The 16,991-nt window shown below is 44.8% G+C and overlaps 2 protein-coding genes across 2 annotated transcripts in view; both read left to right on the top strand.

Moving 5' to 3' along the window:
- Positions 1–3,218, top strand: part of LOC146194623 (chymotrypsinogen B-like) — a 39,485-nt gene extending 36,267 nt beyond the window's left edge. Inside the window, exons 4-6 of the mRNA XM_084597472.1 lie at positions 1,365–1,509; positions 2,126–2,253; positions 2,966–3,218. Of these exons, the coding sequence (XP_084453598.1) occupies positions 1,365–1,509; positions 2,126–2,253; positions 2,966–3,175 (483 nt within the window). The 3' untranslated portion in view covers positions 3,176–3,218. The remainder of the gene's footprint in view (positions 1–1,364; positions 1,510–2,125; positions 2,254–2,965) is intronic.
- A 6,079-nt stretch (positions 3,219–9,297) lies between these two features.
- LOC146194622 (uncharacterized) lies at positions 9,298–12,421 on the top strand. Its single transcript, XM_084596601.1, has 3 exons — positions 9,298–9,423; positions 9,656–10,645; positions 12,416–12,421. Exons 1-3 carry the CDS (start codon positions 9,298–9,300, stop codon positions 12,419–12,421), a joined length of 1,122 nt encoding a protein of 373 aa, XP_084452727.1.
- The last annotated feature ends 4,570 nt before the right edge of the window (positions 12,422–16,991 follow it).

Raw genomic sequence — 16,991 nt, 5'->3', positions numbered from 1 at the left:
GCCTATGGTTCCACTCAAGGCTAAGAATTTCATCCTGGAGTGCACGTACAGGGTGGCACCATGCGGCCGTATACCACCACTGAGCCACTCCCACGGACTGATGATGACCATTGGCAATACAGGGGTGCGGGCGGAAGGAAGTTGCAATAGTCGGTGGCCGCATTACGCCCTTTGTCATCGCTCGAGCCAATGAAAAAGCGCCAAAGGCGCATGTAGTTAAGAGGTCCTAGTTAAGTCGGGTCGTCGATGTGGCTGTGCGGTTGGTCTGTGCGTTTGCTGAACTGAAATTCTGAGCTCCGTTGCGCAGAAGGCTATTATATTTTGCCAAAAATGTTTACTGATCTGAGATGCATTTGATTCTTAGGTACAATCTCTGCAATATATCCAAACACCTAGCATCCAAGCTTTAAACATTATTCAACAGATGCGACTACATTTCTCCTCTGTATTTCTCCTCGAACGTGGTTTACGCCCTCTCTCAGACGGTTATCGTTTTGATGTATATTTCAAGTAGCGTTTTCTGGTAAATCAGCGAGGCATCGGTTTTGTAAACCGAACGTCTGTTATTTAATTTTTTTTTACTTCATGTGTAATAAGCACCCTATAACAAAAGACAAACACAACTATGGAGGACACTTAGGCGCCACCTTTAAGAGTATGATGCGATAGTGTACGCTACAAGCCCACATATAAAGCCGCATTAGCCAAGTCGTATGAACGTGGTTCCGTGGCCTAGCGGTAATGTGAATGCAAGGCTCCTGGCAAGCTGATTCTGATATCACCTTCCCATGTGAAAAGAGAGACCCGAGTTGGTTCCTGCCAAGCGCAACGTAAGGCAACCATACGTCTATACAGTGGGCGCCCATGTCTTCTGCTTGCTACCACATGCCGGCGCCATGATCATACTTCGCTCACAACGCAAACACCAGAGCAGACGCAGGGTTTTTGATGAATGGAGTCTTTCACGCGGTTTTAGACTAGTATGCTAAGAAAACGACCAATCGCCGCGCCGGCTACGGCCCCCATCCTGCGCTAAGTGTTAAGTGTGGCACTATACGACGCTAAAGCCGCAGCATTTTCTGCATAATTCGGCATCATGTGCAGGCTCATGTTTTTTGTTGTTTATTACCAATGTTCATTTGAACACACCCAAATTGGCACCTAAACATATTCTTGGTTTAACAGAGGCGGCGTAACCCTTGCATGCCCCGGTGTCAAGGAGTCACCAATATCAGATTTGCTTCCATTGAGAGAGCGTGCATTTCTTATTGCTGCCCTTTCTTATCGTAAAATTTGTGCAGGAAACAGCGCCGTGATACCGTGTTTCACTTACATGCCGCAGCGTTTCTCTTTCTAAATTGCAGCCAAACATGAGGGATATTGCGGTCGTCAAACTAAGAGAGAGAGTAAATTTCACAACAACCATATCTCCAGTGTGCCTGCCTAACAACGCCGAAGAACTACCGGCGGGGTCCAAGCTTTACGTCACCGGCTGGGGCGCGACAACAAGTAAGGTGCTTCGTTTGTGACTTTTCCTGAGTGTTTGCCAAGCCGCGACGCACCTCGTCCTGTGGCACACGTCAACTTTTGTTGTCAACCCCGCCGATACTATGCCGTGCTTTGATTTCTGCCTTTCTGCCATATCCCGTACCCTGCTGCTTTATTCATGAAAGCCGCAGAAAAGTACAAAATATCTTGTTCGTTGTTCTTTTGATCTTGCAATGATTTCGGGACCAGTAGGGAAAATTCACCGATGACTTCGACGGTTCAACACAAATGTGACAACCAGGCTTTATATTTTACAAGTCGTCATAACTGTATAGGTTTTGCATTAGGTCATGGTAGCAACACTGTGCACTGTTTTGCATTTGGAAATGTTCTCTGATTTAGAGGCCGTGCATTGTAAGAGCGTGCATGTAGTTGACAAACGAATTCAGGCCGCCACGAATGCTCTTGACTTGCATTTATCTCTGGTAAGTGAGCTAGCAAATTAAGCCTGACACTTCACATGGTCTGGAAAAAAATACTATTTACGCTCTAATAACAACAAACTATTCTTGGGTAGGGAATTGAATTTCTCTCCTACCGAGCACCACTTACTGTTACTTTAATTTTTCAACCACAGGAACCAGAGTACTAAAGAAGTCCGCTGAATTGAAACAAGCCATGACCGAAGAGCTTCGTGATTCCGACTGCCCATACGTGGACCCTGACGTTATGTGTGCTAGCCACACTTTTGGATCATCTTGTTTCGTGAGTTCTGCTACAACTTTCAAACTGAATGTTACAAGTTGTCGCCACTAAACAGCCGCTTGTGATAGAGGAAATATTTGCACGTACCTGAGTAAAATGATTCAGGTGTTTGCAGCTCGTTACCTAAAACAGCAGTTCGCTCCGTCTTCTCCAAATTTTTACGCAGAACCATGGCTTGAATAGCCTGTTAAATACGGATCATAATATTCCAACACCATTATCATCATTGAGAAATATCTTATAAGGCAAGCTTCTGAACTTCGTGATAAGCCAGCCGGATCTTCGTTGCCTGTGTGCGCTTCCACTCGTAGAGTGAGCTAAGCAGCGGTTCCAACCTCGATCGCGCGCACTGTTTTACTTTTGAGACACCTGTACAAAGAAGCACCACTAAAATGAACTGCCCTTCACCATCGTTCTACAAGCAGTTTGTATAGGAGATGCAAACATTTGGCCAAAATGTAAGCACACTCTTTAGGCACAGTTCGTTTCTCTTATTACAAGGGCTGTAAATGGTTCCTTCTTGCTGGTGGTAAAGCAGTCGTAGGAATCGTTCTGAAGTGTGGTGGCTGATCTTGCCGAGGGAAACATGCAACGGCATACCTTGGCATAGCCAAGAAAATAGTTCATTTCATTTAGCTTGACAAAAGTGTTCCTGCCGTATGTACAGACTGTATTTTATATTTTTAATTGCTATCTGCTTTTCATCTTCAAGGGCGACAGTGGTGGTCCAGTTGTTCACGAAAGAAACGGAACGTGGACCCTATTTGGCATTGTGACTGGGGGTCCATGGACATGCGGAGACTCCTCGGATTCACCGTTATACTTTGCGAGGGTGCCTCACTACATAGACAACTTCATCCTGCCATACATGGATCCTAAAACACCTCGAAAAGAAATCCGCAAGATCTGCACCATCACTTGAGTTGCACGCTAATGGCATATGGCAATCAATAAAATGTGAAATTCTCCAGCGTTTGTGCATATCGGAGCAGAAATGCGAATAATTACTGGGATATTTCAGTTCTCTTCAGGCAGCTTACAATACTTACAATGTCATATGGATAGATATGGTGCTTGATGTTAAACGCCCCGAAGCACTAAGCATGGGCATTGAGCAAAGCCGTTGTGGAAGAATTCACACTGATCTCGACTAAGCGAGGTTGTTAACGTCCCAATGTTAAGGCTACCACTCAGCGGAGAACATAGCGGCTTCGGCCGCCACAGTAGGTGGCGTCGTGAGGAGAAATTTTAAATTGTTCTAAAATGCTTGATGTGCTGGAGCGAATTCGAAAATTGAATGAATGGACCCAAAAGCAATTTAATGTGATTGCAAAGAGAATCTTATCCGGGACCCATGGATTCTGAGCCAGATATGCAGCCGAGGCTTCATCGACATGCTTCGCTAGATAAAGCGCGGCTTTTAGGGTTTTTAGAGTGGACACTACAAAAAATAATACAATGGGCATAAGATATGCTGCAAAACTGCTCTAATTATACAACCCTATTCAAGACGATGCCCTATCAGGATCTCAAACGAAGATCCTAAAGCTTTGCTATGGGGGTTTCACTGGTTTCCCAGGAGAGCCCCATAAAACCTTAACTGATGCAGCTCACGCTTTAAAAACATTTTATCTTTGAGGCCGCTTCCTGTGTCCCACGTAAACAAATCAACTAAAAGCTTCACGCCCGTTTGTTCGCTTATAAAGTCGAGGCAAATACATCAACCTTTTTGACCACTCCGCCTTCTCGGTAAACAATTTCTACCATGCTAAACTGTCGGTGTGTTAAAGTGCACTCTGGATAACGTCTTCTTCGCCGTATCTATCGCCTCTGAGAGATTTCCACTAAATATATGATTGCCGGGAAAACGTTTGAATCTGGGGCTATATCCCCCCCCCCCCATTTTGTTGCGGGTGGCATATGAAGAGAACAAGTTTCCATTAATAAGCTAGAACTACTCATAGTACGAAAATGAAAGGAGCATAGTATAGCAAATAGCTGGAATCAAAAGAGGAAGCCACAAAGCCAATTAAATCGCGAAATTATCGAGGCCATCAAACACACATGCTTAGATTCAAGTTAAAACAAACAGGCAACGAAAGTTCAGTTATTTAAGGAGGAAATAGAGCCACAATGGGAAGCTTATTGATGAAATAAACTAGAGGAATGGGCAATTCGCGATGCAACTAAATGCAGATAAAGAAACTTTTGGACCAAAATAAGACGACTAGCTAATAAGAATCATAGAAAGGTAGAGCAGATTTAAGATGCCGATGGAAAATATTTAGGACACGACATAGTAACCTAGGTCACCTGGGACAAAATGACTTCATCAACCGGACTATACCCAGTTCAGTGCGTAGGCTTCTCCCATATTCCTCTAATCAACCAGGTCCTGTGCTAGCTGCATTCATTTGACCCCTGCCTGCGCACTTCTTAACCTCATCCACCCGCCTAACCTTCTGTTTCCTCCTGGTACGCTTCCGTTCCCGTGGACTCCAGTTTGTTACCATTAACAACAATCGGCTATCTTCTCTTCGTACATCTCCTGCCCATTTTTTCTTCTTGATTTCCACTAGAATGTCAATAACGTGAGTTATTTCTCGGACCCACACTGCATGTTTCCTTTCTCCTAACTTTATACCTCCCATTTTCTGTTCCATAGCTCTCTGCGTTGTCCTCAAATTTAAGACAAACACATTTCGTTAGCCTACACGTTTCAGCCCTCTAGGTGAGGACATGTCAGATGCAACTGTCGTATACATTTCTCTTCAGCGATGCCGGTAAGCTGATGTGCTCCATTTCAATCTTATACTACTAATTATTTCTCTTTGATGGTCCGGATCTGTGACTACTACCTGTGCTGTAAGTATATTCACTCTGCTGCGTGGCGCATCATATCTACTGCGCCGAATGAGCTCACATTTCGAGGAAATATAATTTGTAATATCTGGAGAGAAATTCAAAAATCAGTTTAGGCTCAAATGTAGTGCCAAAAGCCACTTTACAATACATTCATTTTGAAGGTAGCGCGAAAAACGAGGACCAAGAGTAGAAGGACACAACACGAGCGCTTTTTCACAACTAAACTTTTTATTGAAAAACACGGAATAAATACCCATCTCGCGAAACTAAAACACAAGAAACAAAAGGGATAGCATCAAGTACAGGAAAAGTGTAGGGCATGATACAGCTGGTGGGGGTGCTTACTAACTAAGATAAGATGTAAAAACGAAAGCACAAAAGCCTCATAGTCACGAAAGCAAACAAGACTTACCAAAAAAAGATGAAGGAAGCGACGGGAGATATTAGTTCCATGTGTGGTCTAGATATGCGAGTTCTTTTTGTGTTAGAGCAATCGACGGTGCGCTTATGCATGTACTCCCTTGTCTTGATATGTAAAAAGCCTCCGTGATTTCACGCTGAAGTCGTTCCTTATGAGTTGACAATATTTCTGCTTCCTCGTAAAGGGGCTCACATTTTTTCTTGCACAACGGCTTACACTCCGGCTTACAGTACGGCTTACAATCTTGACATCCCTTGCAATGGTCAACCAAATGCGAGGACTTTGACCCTGATAGCGATTTTTCGTGTTCCTTTAGCCGTACATTTACACAATGTCCTGTTTGACCTATGTAGGTCTTTCCACAGGAAACTGGCAGCTCGTATACCACCCCCGTTTTGCAAGAAATGAACCCTGAAGCATGGCATACTTTAGATCATTTCTTATTTTTGTTTTGTCCGTTCCGATTAGCCATCATTCTGCCTACTAAGCCACACACTTTCTTGAGCTTGTTTGAAGCGGAAAAGATTACCTTTACACCATAGCGTTTGGCCACGTTGCTGAGATTGTGTGAAAGTCGATGCTTGTATGGTATCACCACCTTTTTCTTTTTTGCCATATCGTCAGATGACTTCTTTGGTGCGTTACCTTTTACCCAGCGGATAAGTTTATCACATGCGAACCTGATTGCGCTGTCCGGATAACCTGATGTCTTTATTCTATTCACCTGTTCATGAAAGCTTTTCACCATGTCGTGGATGCAAGATTTTACCAGGACTGAGCGCAGACAAGAAAGAACAATTCCGTTTTTTACAACTTTCGAGTGGCCTGAGGCGTTATGTAGTAAGGGTTTGATTGATCTCGGATGATAGCGCCAGCAAACATGACTGCGGTTGAAGGATATCAGCAAATCTAAAAACTGCAATTTGTCTCCGGTTGGCAACTCAAAAGTAAAATCGAGACCTTTCCCACATTCTCTGAAGACCTTTAAAATGTTCACAACGCTGTCTGTGAAGCGTGCACCTTCCACAAACACTAGGTAATCATCCACATATCTAAATACACGGGAGCACATGCCATTTAGATTTTCTTCAAGACATCTGTCCACGCTACAGAGAAAGATATCTGCGAGAACAGGTGCCACACATGAGCCAATACATACACCGGACTTCTGTATGTATGTTTTGCCTTCCCAAGCAGCATGGGTGGACTTGAGGTAAAACGAAAGTAATTCGAGAAAAGACTCCACCGGGATTCCTGCACTATTTCTGAAACTTAACTCATCATTAGATTCACAAATACACTCCTTCACACTATGCATAAGGGCTGAGTGGGGTAATGAATAAAACAGGTCAGTAACATCAATGCTAAAGGCTCTGCAGCTGCCAGGATTAGACTTCATCAGCACATCTACCAGTTTGTCAGAATTTGGAACTAAAAAAGGGTCATTAATATAGAGGCCAGATAGGAACTTGAAAAGATAGCTCGAGATGACATGTTGCCAAGTGTTCCTTTCTGTAACGATAACACGGAAAGGGATATCTGGCTTGTGTGTTTTCGCCGAAAAGAAGATATCTAAATGCGTACTCTTCGCGTTCGAGACAGCCGTTGCAAGACTATTCAAGTTCATGCCTTTAAGTAGCCCAATAGCCTGCTTTCTGATTTTCGACGCTTTCACGTCTACAGCGTTGAAACTCTTTTCAATGGCCGCCTGCCCTTTGACCGCATACATGCTCTCAGGAACAACAACGAAGAACCCTTCTTTATCCGACATGAGTAACCGTAACCCGGAATTGACAAGATAATCCGCTAAGCTGTAGCTGGGATCACATTTACAAAGTCGTGTCCCAGGGTCAGTCCTTGCAGTCGTGTCGACACATTCCTCAATGCACCTGAGGCGGGTCTGTTCAGGCGCACACTGGGCGATGGCTCTACCAAAGGACAGTTTGTCAATCGGTGTCCAGGCCGGTTGGCAGGCGAACTTTGGTCCCTCTTGTAGGGTCTTAAGGTGTCGGTCCGGAAGGCACAGGTTCCCCAAAACAAGGACTTTTTCCTGAGGTAGAGGCGGTCGTCTCTTCTTTACTGGCAATCGGTGGCGGATGGATGCCCAGATGAACTCAGTGGTCCGTTGCGCAGTATCGCACCATTCCCTGTACATACGTGCTTGGTGGTTATGCGGCATATTCAAGTCACACGCCAGACGTAGTCGATCCTTGTAGTACCTGACCTGCCTCCAAAACTCCGAGCTTAGGATACGGTTCACCGGTCGAGAATGGCCGGTTGAAGGTGGGAGGCATCCACACAGGTTGAGGAATTCCGGAAGACAGTCGCCCGATCTTGCGTACCATGAGGCGATCCTTGCTTTCACCACATAAATAGCTATTAGGGTGGCCAGCGAGGCTGGACTGGAGAGTTAGGAGTTAAAACACGTAACAGAGCCCGTTGTAGAAGAAATATATAGTAGTAAGGTTGAAAGTTGGGCGAGTTGATTCTGGTTAATTTTGAAGGTAGCGCGAAAAACGAGGACCAAGAGTAGAAGGACACAACACAAGCGCTTTTTCACAACTAAACTTTTTATTGAAAAACACGGAATAAATACCCATCTCGCGAAACTAAAACACAAGAAACAAAAGGGATAGCATCATGTACAGGAAAAGTGTAGGGCATGATACAGCTGGTGGGGGTGCTTACTGACTAAGATAAGATGTAAAAACGAAAGCACAAAAGCCTCATAGTCACGAAAGCAAACAAGACTTACCAAAAAAAGATGAAGGAAGCGACGGGAGATATTAGTTCCATGTGTGGTCTAGATATGCGAGTTCTTTTTGTGTTAGAGCAATCGACGGTGCGCTTATGCATGTACTCCCTTGTCTTGATATGTAAAAAGCCTCCGTGATTTCACGCTGAAGTCGTTCCTTATGAGTTGACAATATTTCTGCTTCCTCGTAAAGGGGCTCACATTTTTTTCTTGCACCACGGCTTACACTCCGGCTTACAATCTTGACATCCCTTGCAATGGTCAACCAAATGCGAGGACTTTGACCCTGATAGCTATTTTTCGTGTTCCTTTAGCCGTACATTTACACAACGTCCTGTCTGACCTATGTAGGTCTTTCCACAGGAAACTGGCAGCTCGTATACCACCCCCGTTTTGCAAGGAATGAACCCTGAAGCATGGCATACTTTAGCTCTTTTCTTATTTTTGTTTTGTCCGTTCCGATTAGCCATCATTCTGCCTACTAAGCCACACACTTTCTTGAGCGCACCGCCGATTCCTCTAACACAAAAAGAACTCGCATATCTAGACCACACATGGAACTAATATCTCCCGTCGCTTCCTTCATCTTTTTTGGTAAGTCTTGTTTGCTTTCGTGATATGAGGCTTTTGTGCTTTCGTTTTTACATCTTATCTTAGTTAGTAAGCACCCCCACCAGCTGTATCATGCCCTACACTTTTCCTGTACTTGATGCTATCCCTTTTGTTTCTTGTGTTTTAGTTTCGCGAGATGGGTATTTATTCCGTGTTTTTCAATAAAAAGTTTAGTTGTGAAAAAGCGCTCGTGTTGTGTCCTTCTACTCTTGGTCCTCGTTTTTCGCGCTACCTTCAAAATTAACCAGATTCAACTCGCCCAACTTTCAACCTTACTACTATATATTTCTTCTACAACGGGCTCTGTTACGTGTTTTAACTCCCAACTCTCCAGTCCAGCCTCGCTGGCCACCCTAATAGCTATTTATGCGGTGAAAGCAAGGATCGCCTCATGGTACGCAAGATCGGGCGACTGTCATCCGGAATTCCTCAACCTGTGTGGATGCCTCCCACCTTCAACCGGCCATTCTCGACGGGTGAACCGTATCCTAAGCTCGGAGTTTTGGAGGCAGGTCAGGTACTACAAGGATCGACTACGTCTGGCGTGTGACTTGAATATGCCGCATAACCACCAAGCACGTATGTACAGGGAATGGTGCGATACTGCGCAACGGACCACTGAGTTCATCTGGGCATCCATCCGCCACCGATTGCCAGTAAAGAAGAGACGAGCGCCTCTACTTCAGGAAAAACTCATTGTTTTGGGGAACCTGTGCCTTCCGGACCGACACCTTAAGACCCTACAACAGGGACCAAAGTTCGCCTACCAACCGGCCTGGACACCGATTGACAAACTGTCCTTTGGTAGAGCCATCGCCCAGTGTGCGCCTGAACAGACCCGCCTCAGGTGCATTGAGGAATGTGTCGACACGATTGCAAGGACTGACCCTGGGACACGACTTTGTAAGTCTGATCCCAGCTACAACTTAGCGGATTATCTTGTCAATTCCGGGTTACGGTTACTCATGTCGGATAAAGAAGGGTTCTTCGTTGTTGTTCCTGAGAGCATGTATGCGGTCAAAGGGCAGGCGGCCATTGAAAAGAATTTCAACGCTGTAGACGTGAAAGCGTCGAAAATCAGAAAGCAGGCTATTGGGCTACTTAAAGGCATGAACTTGAATAGTCTTGCAACGGCTGTCTCGAACGCGAAGAGTACGAATTTAGATATCTTCTTTTCGGCGAAAACACACAAGCCAGATATCCCTTTCCGTGTTATCGTTACAGAAAGGAACACTTGGCAACATGTCATCTCGAGCTATCTTTTCAAGTTCCTATCTGGCCTCTATATTAATGACCCTTTTTTAGTTCCAAATTCTGACAAACTGGTAGATGTGCTGATGAAGTCTAATCCTGGCAGCTGCAGAGCCTTTAGCATTGATGTTACTGACCTGTTTTATTCATTACCCCACTCAGCCCTTATGCATAGTGTGAAGGACTGTATTTGTGAATCTAATGATGAGTTAAGTTTCAGAAATAGTGCAGGAATCCCGGTGGAGCCTTTTCTCGAATTACTTTCGTTTTACCTCAAGTCCACCCATGCTGCTTGGGAAGGCAAAACATACATACAGAAGTCCGGTGTATGTATTGGCTCATGTGTGGCACCTGTTCTCGCAGATATCTTTCTCTGTAGCGTGGACAGATGTCTTGAAGAAAATCTAAATGGCATGTGTTCCCGTGTATTTAGATATGTGGATGATTACCTAGTGTTTGTGGAAGGTGCACGCTTCACAGACAGCGTTGTGAACATTTTAAAGGTCTTCAGAGAATGTCGGAAAGGTCTCGATTTTACTTTTGAGTTGCCAACCGGAGACAAATTGCAGTTTTTATATTTGCTGATATCCTTCAACCACAGTCATGTTTGTTGGCGCTATCATCCGAGATCAATCAAACCCTTGCTACATAACGCCTCAGGCCACTCGAAAGTTGTAAAAAACAGAATTGTTCTTTCTTGTCTGCGTTCAGTCCTGGTAAAATCTTGCATCCATGACATGGTGAAAGCTTTCATGAACAGGTGAATAGAATAAAGACATCAGGTTATCCGGACAGCGCAATCAGGTTCGCATGTGATAAACTTATCCGCTGGGTAAAAGGTAACGCACCAAAGAAGTCATCTGACGATATGGCAAAAAAGAAAAAGGTGGTGATACCATACAAGCATCGACTTTCACACAATCTCAGCAACGTGGCCAAACGCTATGGTGTAAAGGTAATCTTTTCCGCTCCAAACAAGCTCAAGAAAGTGTGTGGCTTAGTAGGCAGAATGATGGCTAATCGGAACGGACAAAACAAAAATAAGAAAAGATCTAAAGTATGCCATGCTTCAGGGTTCATTCCTTGCAAAACGGGGGTGGTATACGAGCTGCCAGTTTCCTGTGGAAAGACCTACATAGGTCAGACAGGACGTTGTGTAAATGTACGGCTAAAGGAACACGAAAAATCGCTATCAGGGTCAAAGTCCTCGCATTTGGTTCACCATTGCAAGGGATGTCAAGATTGTAAGCCGTACTGTAAGCCGGAGTGTAAGCCGTTGTGCAAGAAAAAATGTGAGCCCCTTTACGAGGAAGCAGAAATATTGTCAACTCATAAGGAACGACTTCAGCGTGAAATCACGGAGGCTTTTTACATATCAAGACAAGGGAGTACATGCATAAGCGCACCGTCGATTGCTCTAACACAAAAAGAACTCGCATATCTAGACCACACATGGAACTAATATCTCCCGTCGCTTCCTTCATCTTTTTTTGGTAAGTCTTGCTTGCTTTCGTGACTATGAGGCTTTTGTGCTTTCTTTTACATCTTATCTTAGTTAGTAAGCACCCCCACCAGCTGTATCATGCCCTACACTTTTCCTGTACTTGATGCTATCCCTTTTGTTTCTTGTGTTTTAGTTTCGCGAGATGGGTATTTATTCCGTGTTTTTCAATAAAAAGTTTAGTTGTGAAAAAGCGCTCGTGTTGTGTCCTTCTACTCTTGGTCCTCGTTTTTCGCGCTACCTTCAAAATGAACCAGATTCAACTCGCCCAACTTTCAACCTTACTACTTTTACAATACATGTTTCACTTATTGCTTCATTATAGTCGTCTCCGCTATCACAGCATAACCACTGCTATTATCATAATTATTCACTAAATGCATCATCATTGTGATTATTACTATTATAATCATGCTAGGCAAGGAAAAGTAGGATCGGTTTCTCACTAGCCTGGCGTCGCCTACAAGCCACATCGGCTGCAGGCTGATTGCTTTGTAAATAATGTATATAGCGCTTTCCTACGTTTAATATGTGTAATACACACCAAACTAAATAGAACTTCCGCGTAGTCTAGTGTTTTGGGCGCTCCACTTGGGACCAAAGAAATAGTTATTCGATTCTCGCTGGGCACAATTTTTTTTTTTAAGGGTAATTTCGTGCGGACATTTCCTGTGCACATTTCCTGCAGGCATACCCGTTGCCCATGAACCAAGAAAGGGTTTGGCATTATAATTTTCTCTTGTTACTTCTATGGCAGCCTTAAAAGAAATCCTTTTCAGCAATTCCACTTCAGGAAAGTTACACAGAGCCTCGCAGACGTAAAAGTGTAGGAGTCCAATACTCAGAAATATTGATACCGACACGATACGGTGGGTATTCCGGCGTCGGGCGCAGCTTCATAGGTCCTTGCTACTGGTGTTGTGCGTACTCCTTGAACAAAGAGCATAACTGAGTGAAAACGTCTATGTAGAAATTTATTATTTTGCAGGGTTAAACCTCCCAAAGTAAATCAGTCTATGAGAGGCGCCGTAGTGAAGGACGTTGGAAATTTCGGCCACCTGAAGTTCTTTAACTGACATTGCACAGCGCACGGACGCTACTCCGTTTCGCCTCCATGGAAACGCAGCCACTGCACTCAAGTTCATTCAGCAAGTTCAACATCGCACTCAAGTTCATTCCAAGCATGGTAACAGGAACAGTTTGGCTATATCAAAGCAGGAATGCAGGAATAAATCGCAAACAACCCTTCACTCTCGATGCGCTTCGACTGCGTTTGGAGCAAGCGGCCATTCAGACAGAGTGCCGAAGAAATCGCTTGTTTCAGTGCAAGAGAAAAATATGCACAACTAGCTAAACAGAATACATGAACAGCATGAACAGAAAGGCTCGGCCCCGCAGGGGTGGAGCTCTGGTTAGTGCGCTCTACTACTGTGCCCAAGGATGCGGTATCAAATCCCGGGCTCGGCGGCCGCTTTTCGATGGAGGCGGAAAGCAAGGTGCCCGTATTCAACGCGATGCCAGTGCACGTTTAAGAACACCAGGTGGCCGAAATGTCAGGAGTGCTCCAATACGGTTTCTCTCATAGCCCGAGTCACTTTGCGACGTTAAACCCTACAACACAGGACAGAGAGGCTCGATATAGAATGCGAACTGCTCTTGCAGAACAACAACGCCGCGCCTACGCAAGAATAAGGTGCCCAATGCTGCTCCTCGTCAAAAGATAGACGGCATATACGGAGTTTCGTAAGCGCCCTAGATATAAGGTGTCGTCGCCATGAGCACATGCGGCATCAGTTCTGGTTTGGTTCCCCCTGTCCTCCCGTTCTTTTAAATTTGTGAACACGCCATAAACACAAACGCAGCCAGAAAACCCGAGTCACCCGAAGCTTACAGGGTTTACGAGACTAATGGAAGTTTGGCTATGGATTTGGAAGACAAAACGCACCGAGAAAGGCTTCAAAGACGTATCTTGAGAACCATTGACATAAGCTTGCCAAAGGCAGCATGATGATTTGGAACAATGTAGAAGCCCTTGCGCATGACCGCTATCATTCGAGATAAATCTAGGCGTACCTCGCATTACAGTGAGAGAGGTGAAGACGATTCACGGATCTAGTGAGCGTGAACAAGCAAGAACATGAAATTATAATGGACCATAGTGCATACTATGCGCAAAGCGATAAGGCCAGAGACCGTCAGCTGTTGGCAAGAAAAGAAATACAAAGAGAACAATTCGTTGAAATATATTATTCGCAACGCGGGCAAGCATTGTCCATAGGAAATAAAGAAGTATGGCAGAAATACACCATAGCTAGCAGTTTCAATTAAGAACGAAGTGAATATGCTTACTGTCAGTACCGTGCGCCTTAACCGTTTCTCCGCGCCAGTACATTTTCCCTTCTTATCAATCAAGTATCGCCATTGAATTATGCACACATGGCAACAAGTAGCCTTTAATGCTAGATTAAATTTCAGATATGATTGATCACCTCGTCTTCCCCGCTTTCTTCCATGTGAGTCATTGTTTCACCCGGTAGAACGAGAAAAAGATGGGTATACGCGGTATTCAAAGAGCACTGAACGAGGGTAGAGGCGCGGCAACCTCAGTTCGCAGGTCAAGTTAACGTTTCGACAAGTGGACTTGTCTTCGTCTTCAGACGGCATCCTTAGCGCAAAAAAAAAAGGATTCCGTCTGAAGCTGAAAACCATCTAGCCCGTCTAAAAGTTCTTTTAAACCATTTGTCTTCGTCTGGGCAGAGCGATCATCAATGGAAGGGGTGTAAACACGCTTTTGCTTCCGAAGGAAAAAGCTGGGGAGGGGGAGAGAGGCTGAAACAAAAGTAGGTCATGGCGTAAAAAAAAAAGCTAAAAACAAGTTTCTTCAGTATGTATTTCTCTGCCTGGAATCGGTGAGCCTGTGGCCTGAAAAAGAAATAAAAAATTTGTTTTGGTTCAGCTCTGGTTAACCCTGGTTGAATTGCGAAAGCAGCGGCGGAAGCTTCTTTTGCTTGCTACATTTTTACCCTATCACGCTCTGTCAGTGTAAGGCGCTACATTATTGGGGACATTTCAGCTCATTATTTAAGGGCATGACGCGAGAGAGTAAGCTACCAGACAACATATAAAGTCACGCGTCAACCAAGCCGTATGGACGTGCCTGCGTGTCATAGGGGTAACGAGAATGCAAACGGTTCTGGCAGGCTGATTCTGATATCACCCTTCCATATGAAAGGAGCCACCCGAGTTGGCAGCACCTGCCCGTAGCACAGGGGTAACGTGAATTCAAATGTCATGGCAGGCTGATGCTTTTGTGAGGAGACCGTAGCTACGCCTCTTCATGGAGTATAGCTGCGGCAACCCGAGGTCTCGCTTCGGCAGTGGTAGTATTGTTTTTCCAATAAAAGCGGCAGTACCAGGAAACACTACACTTCGGGGTAGATGATCAGTCACCACCTAAAGCAGCTCTTGGAAGAAGGCAGTAGAGCAGGCAACTAGCTGAGCGTTATTATTCTATTATTGTACCTAAAGCAGGTTCGATGCAGACACACGTTTATAGTAAAGGGACAGGCATTCCAAAGGGTCCTGATTAGAATTGTTCACCTGGAATTATATTCCTTACCAGGACCCTTTCGAATGCCTGTACCTTTTCAAAAAAGGTGTCTGCACCGAACCTGCTTTAGGTGCTGACTAATCATCTACCCCGAATTGTAGTTTTCTAGCAAAAGCTGCACTGCGGCTGGGTTTCAAGACCTCGGGTGGCCGCAGCTAGTTCGAGAAGAGAAGTAGCTTCGAGAAAAACAAGACGAAGACGACGATGACGAAGAAGACGACGACGACGAAGAAGAAGAAGAACGCTGGGTCAGCCACAGCTAATGCTTTCGCTTCGCATTCGGTTCAGCAAGGTTGAACCCTTTTCAGTTTTTTCCTGGTACTGCAGCTTTTATTTGTTTTAGAGGCCGTAGGATCACCGCTTCCTGGCTGAGAAATACATACTGAAGAAACTTTTTTTACTCCTTAACCTACATTCTTCTCACCCACCTTCCCCGTGCCCAGCTTTTTTTTTCTTCGGAAGCAAAAGGGTATTTACACGCCTTCCAGTGATGATCCCTCTGCCCAGGCAAATACAAGTCCACTTCTCGAAACGTTGGCTCGACCTGCGAACTGAAGGTTCCCTCCTTCTACCCTTGTTCAGTGATCTTTTTTATATTTTTCACCAACTTATTCTCATTAAGAAAAGTTGCGCTACTTACTGCATAAGCTGGAGTGTTTATTTTAAAGAAAACTTTTGATTTGTCAGAGAGTTCGAGGCAGGCAGACTCCCTAAGTCATTGCACGCCTCGACTCATAGTCTTCTTAGTACATGACATAAGTGGGTGCGCCTACCTCAGCGAGGTCTTATTCTTTTCTTAGAATTGCAGAGAACGCCTGCCCAGCAGAGGGACAACACGCCGGACAGAGCAAGGGAAAGGAGAAGAGAAAATAAGTGGGCCTCCCACTACTAAAAGAAAGTGGGTAAGGGTTATCCCTCCCGTTCCTCAGCAGACGTGAACGCTGGGTGCACCAGCCCACACTTCAAAATTTGAGCCTGTCTCCCTACTCCCCTCCCCCCCCCCCCCCCCCATTTTTGTGCTCCCAGCGAGAAGGCCGCCTTAAATGTGAAGACGCATGCTCCCAGTAACTGTGCCTTCGAAAATTTTGCTGATGCCAAAATATCTGCAGCGTGATGAAGCATTCCGCATACTTAAACGTTTCCTTAAATTGTAAGCTGCGACAGATTTAATGGCTCTAGTCTGCGGCTTCACATGCAAATCTTAATTCGCGGATGTGATCTTCACTATTCGCTTATAAACTCACTCATTAGTTTAGCCTCTATTGTTTTAGGCAAATACATTAGCGGGCACTAGTAGGCTACTATATTATGTAAAGAAAACTTGACGTAGAGAATAAGCCTCCCTGTAACCAAGCCGTGTTACGTGACTACTTTGACTAGGGGCCTGACTGAGGATCCAAGAGCACCCGTTTATTCCATTCTCCCACGAGTAAATTGAATGGCACCTCCTCCCAACTGCATTTCACGTCTTCACATGCTGTCACACAACACACCGAACAGTAAGTGCCGAAGCATGTCACCTGTCTACTATCACATCCCCATGCCAAGCTATTTTTTTGCTCCCTGCGCGGACAACGCGGACGCTGGCTCTGCGTTAAAGGGGAGCCTTAAAGCTCTCGTTATGATACGATATCAAACTCTGCCTCCCATTTTCACTTTTCATTTTTTGTATATTCTCTACTTAGTGCCTTATCGCTTCCTACTGCTATCAGCCAGCAACGAA

This window comes from Amblyomma maculatum, chromosome 3 (genome assembly GCF_055883805.1).
Source record: "Amblyomma maculatum isolate TAMU_Amacu chromosome 3, ASM5588380v1, whole genome shotgun sequence".
NCBI classification, from domain to species: domain Eukaryota; kingdom Metazoa; phylum Arthropoda; class Arachnida; order Ixodida; family Ixodidae; genus Amblyomma; species Amblyomma maculatum.
The sequence above is the reverse complement of the archived record's forward strand: the minus strand, read 5'-3'. Positions and strand labels throughout refer to the sequence as shown.

Bases quoted from the DNA above. Each gene is read 5' to 3' on its own strand.
- LOC146194622 (XM_084596601.1), top strand. From the start codon at position 9,298: ATGGTACGCAAGATCGGGCGACTGTCATCCGGAATTCCTCAACCTGTG. The intron at 9,424-9,655 runs GTACTACAAGGA...ACCCTACAACAG, and splicing joins GAGTTTTGGAGGCAGGTCAG to GGACCAAAGTTCGCCTACCA.